This window comes from Myotis brandtii, unplaced genomic scaffold (assembly GCF_000412655.1).
Source record: "Myotis brandtii unplaced genomic scaffold, ASM41265v1 scaffold868, whole genome shotgun sequence".
Taxonomy (NCBI): Eukaryota; Metazoa; Chordata; class Mammalia; order Chiroptera; family Vespertilionidae; genus Myotis; species Myotis brandtii.
The window spans coordinates 690,922-698,300 of record NW_005371540.1 but is presented as its reverse complement, the minus strand read 5'-3'; the positions used below and the strand labels follow the sequence as shown (position 1 = coordinate 698,300).

The 7,379-nt window shown below is 56.4% G+C and overlaps 1 protein-coding gene across 1 annotated transcript in view; it reads right to left on the bottom strand.

Moving 5' to 3' along the window:
- DPP6 (dipeptidyl-peptidase 6) overlaps nucleotides 1-7,379 on the bottom strand; it is a 386,529-nt gene that overhangs the window by 90,104 nt on the left and 289,046 nt on the right. The window contains exons 9-10 of the mRNA XM_014532252.1: nucleotides 4,375-4,529; nucleotides 2,038-2,135 (exon numbers count right to left, since the gene is read on the bottom strand). Of these exons, the coding sequence (XP_014387738.1) occupies nucleotides 2,038-2,135; nucleotides 4,375-4,529 (253 nt within the window). The remainder of the gene's footprint in view (nucleotides 1-2,037; nucleotides 2,136-4,374; nucleotides 4,530-7,379) is intronic.

Below are 7,379 nucleotides of genomic sequence, written 5' to 3'. Positions count from 1 at the left end.
AGGGGAGAGCGCCAGGGACAGGTGGACTTCACAGCCAGGACACGGTGGCGCCCGCGAGCCAGCCCTGTGCCGAGCGCATGATCTCATTCTGTTGCCACAGCCACCCTTGCGGGTAAACACGTTTCTTACTAATATTCATCTCATTGTGCAGCGGAGGAAACTGAGGCAGGACCCAGGCCAGACCAGGATGGGAACTCAGGCAGTCGTCACTGTCAACCAGCGGACCTCGACTGGGGGGCACCGGGCAGTGACGGAGACGTCTGTGACTGTCACACTGAGGGAGGTGCTCTGACCCCAGTGAGCAGAGGCCAGGACTGCTGACCACGACAGCGCCAGGGCGTCCCACAGCAGAGGCTCCGGCCCAGACGCCGATGGCAGACACTGCCCTCCCCAGGTGCTGCCTCCTCCAGATTTTTCCTGCAATTGCTCACCCAGTCCCCAGGCTCAGGTGCCCTCTGTGCCTCCCCACCCACCGCACCCTGTCTCATGGGTGGTGGATAATAACTGCTCAGGAAACAGACTGCCCGAGGCGCACGGTTTCCGATCTGCCTGTGCACCTGGGGACAGCGTGAGGGAGTGTGACAGGGAGGGGCTACGACAGGGTGGCCACTGCATACGGTACGACAGCCTCGCACTGGGAGAAAGGGCATCACCAAAGCGCAGGAAATGGGAGCGAGCGGCCCTGAGGGCGGCCGGGCTCGGGCTGGGAGGGAGCTCATGCTTCCTGCCTCGGGAGCTGACCAGCCTGCGGCAGCAGCACCACCAACCAAGTGCGCTCCAGCCGGTGGCTCCCTGTTCCAGGGGACGCAGTATTAATTCGGTGAGTCTGCTGGGCGGGGCCCAGGAGGTGGGCAGGGAGGGGCTGCGGGAAAGGGGGCATTGCTCTTTCTCCCCCAGCCAAGCAGTGCCAGCGCCGCGGGTCTCAGTCCCGGACCAGCGATGGGTGCACACGCAGGGCCCACTCCCCAGGGAGAGGCTGCAAGAGCCAGGCCTGGGGACCGGAGGCGAGAGGGGGATCAGTCCCGGGCGGGACACACGCAGGGAGCCCTTCGCCTGAGGCGCTTACACACTTTACAGTCCCTGAATGAGGAAGGGTTGGACTCCCCACCCCGCCCATGGCGTCCTACAGGACCTCCTCTGCGGACAGGGGCAGAGGGTGACCGTGGGCATCACCGCCAGAGACGCCTCCACTCAGACCAGCAGAACCACCGGCTCACTCCTCCAGCCCTGAGCCGGGAGCCGCCAGGAGCTGCCCACACGTGGGGGCTCTGCAGGGGCAGAGCTCTGGCACCATCTGGGCTGGCGTTTGCCGAGTCTGAGGAGGAATTGCTCTTGGTTCCCGGGGCCATTTATAGACTTGCAGGCTCTCTGAGTGAGGGGACCTGTGCCAATCGAACGCCCGCCCCTTCCCCCAGTCCCCGCCCATATTCTCAGCAGAGTTTAATGACGCATAAGTGGGACCCGGAAGTTTCCACGCCTCCAGGCTCCTTGAACTTTGGGACAAAATAAAACTGATATTCAGGCCACTTTGTTTTGATAGATGCTACTCAGTTTTTTTTGATTAAAAACAAATCCACCTGCACTAGGTGTTAATAATAACAGGATCATCTGTGTCAAAATGTCCCCCCAACGGCACGCTGTTCCCTCACCCTCTGGGGGAGTTGGCTCATGAAACAGTGGGTACAGGGCTGCTCCGGAATGACGCTCCAAGAATGGGGCATCAGGGACAAAAAGTGCGATGACATGGGCTGTTTTTGGAAAGATGGAGTCCGTGCGCCCCCTGCTGGAAGCTGTGGTCGACTCCACAGCCCTTTGGGAGGAGGGCAGCCGGGTACCCGGGCGAAGGTGAGAGATGTAGGACTGCAGGCTGGTGTCCCTGCGCCAGGACACCCAGATAAAACATGGGAACAGGTAATTACCTTTTTCTCGGACATTTACATTAGCAGGAAAATACGCCGGGGCCCGGAGAGACCATGCACATTCAGCAACCAATCACCTCGTCATTGCTATTTTCTAACGTAACTGAGGGGAGCAAACCTCATCCGCGGGTCGTCCGGTGGCGTCATCTCCAGGTCGTGGGTGGGCCCGTTTAAGCCGATGACGTGCAGGGAGATACTGGGGTTCTCACACCCGGCCTGGAAGGACAAGAGGATGGGAGGTGAGGCCACCGCGGTCTGGCCAGAGCCGAGCCTGGGGAGTCTTCCCAGGGCACAGGCCCCGGGGCCTGCAGCTCAGAGCTCAGGAGCAAAGCTTGCTGGGGGCAGGCTGCTCCTGCGTGAGCCGACCACTTCTGCTCGAGGCCGGAAGCCTGCCCTCTCCTCACTGAGTCCAGCCCTCCCCGCCACCTGTCATCACCAGCCCAGCACCACTCCATTGGCTGAGCCCCTGGGAATGGGAAACAAATAGATAAGGAGAAGGAGAGAAAATTCTGGAAGTGGAGACGATGGTGATGACGTTGTGGCCCAGCGGTGGGAAAACAAAGTCCTTTGAAAGGAACAGAACCTCCTCCCTCTGAACCCCCACTCCCTCTGTCCTGGGACCAGTGGCACCAGCAGGAAGGGGAAGGGGACTATGTGGAGTTGCGCCATCTGCAGGGCTGTGGGTGGGACTGAGGGAGAAGCTCAGGTGGAGGAGGAAACCCACCCCATGGCAGGGCAGAGTCCGGTGGGTGGACCAGCTCATGGCTCTAATTTGGCAGAAGCATCATGGGGCAAAGAGCGGCTGAGTTCTGTGGCCAGAATATGGTTACTTTCCATTAAAATGAAATCTCAAACCCTCAGTGATCTGGGGTTTTATCAATCTGACTTCTGAGCACCTGTCCCAGAGCTCACTGTAAGGTCAAGGTCCTCACTGTAAGGTCAAGGTCCTCACTGTAATATCAAGGCCCTCCCTGTAAGGTCAAGGTCCTCACTGTAAGGTCAAGGTCCTCACTGTAATATCAAGGCCCTCCCTGTAAGGTCAAGGTTCTCACTGTAAGGTCAAGGCCCTCACTGTAAGACTAAGGTCCTCACTGTAAGACCAAGGTCCTCACTCTAAGACCAAGGCCCTCACTGTAAGACCAAGGCCCTCACTGTAAGACCAAGGTCCTTACCCCTAGATTAGGGCTTCATCTGGTAAACCACTCCAGCTGTGGGTGGACAGACGAAGGTCAGACAGCCGGGCTGTAGTGTGTGTGTGTGTGTGTGTGTGTGTGTGTGTGTGTGTGTGTGTGTATGGGTTGAGAGGCTTGGCATCATCCAGCTCACTTACTTAGCTGTATCTGGCTATCACCCAGGCCTTTCCACGGGTTTGGTGGATGACAAGCCAGAGCTGGAGTAAAGGAATTCGGTCAAAAGGCACATCCCTGTCACACACTGACACCCAGGTGCCCTTGGGACAGGAACACGGCAGAGACAAAGCTCTGGCCCGGGACCCACGTGTCTCTACCTTGGACCTCGCTAGACAGTGGCCCCATTTTGGAAGAGCCTCAGGAATGGGTCTGTGTACCAGCTGCTATGGACGGAGTGACTGTGTTCTTCCCGAATGAAAATGTGAGGCCCCGGCCCCCATGGGATGGGGTCTGCAGGTGGGGCCTTTGGGAGGCACCTGGAGTTAGATGAGGTCATGAGGTGGGGCCCCATAATGGGGTTTATGTCCTTAGAAGGAGAGGAAGACACCAGAGTGCTCTCTCTGCCACATGAGGACACAGGAGGGGGTGGCTGGCTGGAAACTGGAAGAGGTTCTCAGCAGAACCGACTGCATTGGCAGCTGCCTTAGACCCCCAGCCTGTAGCCCATGAGGAACCGTGTCTGTTGAATGTCGTGTTTGTTACAGCTGCCGAGCTGGCTGACGTGCACCACCTATCCTCCCTCCTGCTGCAAACTCCCCACTGCATGTCGGGGGTGTCCTGTGTACAGACATGTGGCTGCAGCTCTCGAGCCCTCTGATGGCGTGGGCAGCTGGGGCTCAGTACTAGCTGGCCCAGGCGGGAAGTGAGCGCTGTCGCCAGGGGGGTGCAGGGGCCTGGGGCAGTCTAGTGCAGCCAGCCCATTGTGGACCCAGGGGCTGGCAGACAGGTCCCTCTCACCGCCCAGAACCAGATCCTAAAAAGGGAACGAGCGGGGAGTGTCCGCAGTGGTCAGTGTGAGGGTTTGTTACCTGGAATGAAGCTTAGACACAAGGTTAACGGCAGTCCAATTATTTAAAATAAGGTAAATTTGCCAACAAATTGAACTCAACTGACAGGGAGAGAATGCCATGTAAGGGGAAGTAATTCATCCTGCCTCTGTTGACTGTATTGCTCCTAACGGGTCTGAAGGTCCCAGGCCCACTTTGGGGATGGCTGGCTGGGGGGCTGAGGGGCAGGGCAGTGTGTTCCCGTGGCGTCTCACCTACCTTGGGGTAGTGGTAGAGCTTCCCCGTGGGGTACATGGCGCCCGTATAGGCCGGGAGCTCCATGACGGGCACGCGGGAGTCATTGATGGTGGCGTAGGCAAGCCTCGTACCGTCCGGAGACCACCAGTGGGCGATGTGGGTCTTCAAGATCTCCTCTAAGGGAAAGAGAGATGCGAACAGTCAGCACGCGGAGCAGGGTCCACGGTGAGCAGGCACAGCCATGAGCCGCCAGATGTGAGGCCCCGGACACTGCGCTTCTACGGCCTCTGAGAGGCCTCCCCGGGTCCTGCATTCACCCTCCATCCAACAGGGCTCAGAAGTGCCCGGTGATGACGCCACGCTCACACCACTAACCTGGCCAATCAGGGCCCAGCTGAGCCAAAGCTGATCCCCTGACACAGGACACAGGTTTGAGCACCATGAACCTAACAAGTGCTTTTTGAATTGGATTACTATTGTGCTGAGGAGGGTTGATCTGAACAGAACCAGAGGAAATCCGTTCACGCTGAAGCAGGGCACAGCCAGGCCGACTCAAGTGAACGAGCCAGCTGTGCTGGAGGCTGAGCCCAGGAAACCAGCCCAGCTCCCAGGGGACACTAGGGGTTCATGCCCACTGCGTGCACACTGTGTGGATATCATGTGTACACTGTGTGTATACTGTGTGGATATCCTGTGTACACTGTGTGTATCCTATGTGTATACCATGTGTATCCTGTGTGTATACTGTGTGTGTACTGTGCATATCCTGAGTGTATACCGTGTGCATCCTGTATGTATCCTGTATGTATACTCTGTGTATATTGTGTATATCTTGCGTGTATACTGAATGTATACTCTATGTACACTGTGTATATCCTGTGTGTATACCATGTGTATCCTGTGTGTATACTCTGTATACTGTGTGTATACTGTGCATATCCTGTGTATATCCTGTGTATACCATGTGTATACCATGTGTATACTGTATGTATACTTTGTGTATACTGCGTGCATACTGTGCATATCCTGTGTGCATAGTGTGTGTGTCCTGTGTGTATCTTGTGTGTATGTATTCGCTATATATATTGTGTGCATCCTATGTATATCATGTATATACTGTGTGTATCCTGTTGTTTACTGTTTGTATACTCTGTGTATACTGCATGCATACTGTGTATATCCTGTGTGTATAGTGTGTGTGTCCTATGTGTATACTGTGTCCTGTGTGTATGTATACACTGTATATATTGTGTGCATCCTGTGTATATCATGTGTATCTTGTATGTACACTGTATGTACACTCTGTGCATATTGTGTATGTACTGTGTGTATACCGTGTTTATACTGTGTATACCCTTATTCGTGCGTACACACTCACTCCCTCATGGACAGCCGTGCTAGTGTGCCCCTCGCCTTTGAAGGAAGGACACAGTTTCATCTGTGCGGCAGACAACAAGATGGTCCCGTTTTCACCAGAACTGAAACGGACACTGTGAGTCTGAGATTTCCACCAGAAACGCCCATATCCCACCCTTTCCCAGCATCTTGGCTACTAGAGTGTTAACCACGGATGAGTGTTGTAGGACTGATATCTATTCCAGGAAAAAGTTCTACTGTGTGTATTTAAGCTGAGAGAAGACACGTCCCAAGCAGCAGGTCAGAGCCTGGGGCCGGGGCTCCTCTGGCACCACCAGCCCTGGTCTCGGGACCCTTTCTTGCCACAGTCTGTGCACCGTGGAGCTAGCTCCCTCCAGGCTCCTTTCTGAGATAATAGTCAGTATCATCCCACAAGCACATCACAGGAGGCCCATTCTGTGGCAGGACAGTCAGAAGGCAGGGAAATTCCTTAACAAGTGAATAAAGAAACGGAGGCAAAATAATTAAACAAGGTCAAACTGTTTGAGCAGTTCACAGCCGGCTAGTGAATCCCAGTGTCTGTCTTCCCCCAGCAAGCACACTTGGGAGCGAATGGTTTACACACTCCAGACTGTTTGGGGGCAGACCCGCCCGGTCCAGGCCCCCTTCAGTGACGTTCTCTAAAACCAAAACCACCAGAGAGGAGCCCTGGCCTCTCGCTATGCACATCCTGATGCATCAACTCCCTGAAGGACTGGCCTGGAAAGCTAAAGGACACCCTGCTGAGACCCTCCCTGAGACGTTCCTCAGGAGTCCGCCGGCCAAAGGAAGATAAAAGCCACAAGACAAAGGACCCGGTGCCTCTCACTGAGCACACCACACCCTGTCACGCTGAAGCTTTTCTCCTGATGAGACTGGCAACCAGGGGAGCAACAGGCAGTGGCAGTTTGTCCCAGGCTCAGCCCTGAACCTGCCTCCTGGGCCCCCTTGCTCTCTGACTTTCTCCTGTTGCTTCTACCCTAAGCTCTTCCTTGTTTCCTGTCCCCAGCTTTCATAAACACAAATCCCCTGGACTCGAGTTGTCAGATCTTTCCTGCATGAAGTCAAGAACCCACACACTGCAGGCAGCTGGGGCCAGGACCCGTCGGCAGCAATTGCAGGGGTTGACATTGGGCGTTTATTGTGGTGAACCAGCTCCATGCGCCTGTGGTGACAGAATGGCAACTGAGGGGCCTGAGCTCATGCTGAGAGAGCAAGGCGGGTGCAGGGACCACGGCTGAGAACAACGCAGCCTGGAACAGAGCCGCAGGGGGAAGGGCTGGGGGCAGGAAGCCGGGCGGAGGCCTGGCAGCTCGGTGGGCCGTGACCTCACAGGGACCAGACAGTCTCGGGTGGCCTGAGGCTCTGGGCCATGTTGGGGAGGCCCTGCTGCTGTTCTTTCTCCGGGGCCAGGGGCAGACTCCTGGGCCTGGGGACGCTGACCGATGGTGCAGTTTGTCCTCTGTCACGGCCACTGTGAGAAGGTCTCTCGTTGCAGAGACTTCTCAGTGAGGCCCCTGATGTTAGACCCCTCATTCCATCACTGGCCCGAATACTTCGCTGTGCGAAGCCTCTGGGCCTGCCGGCAGCCTGCCAGGGGTGGGGGGGGCGGGTAGGGGGTGGGGGCGGCC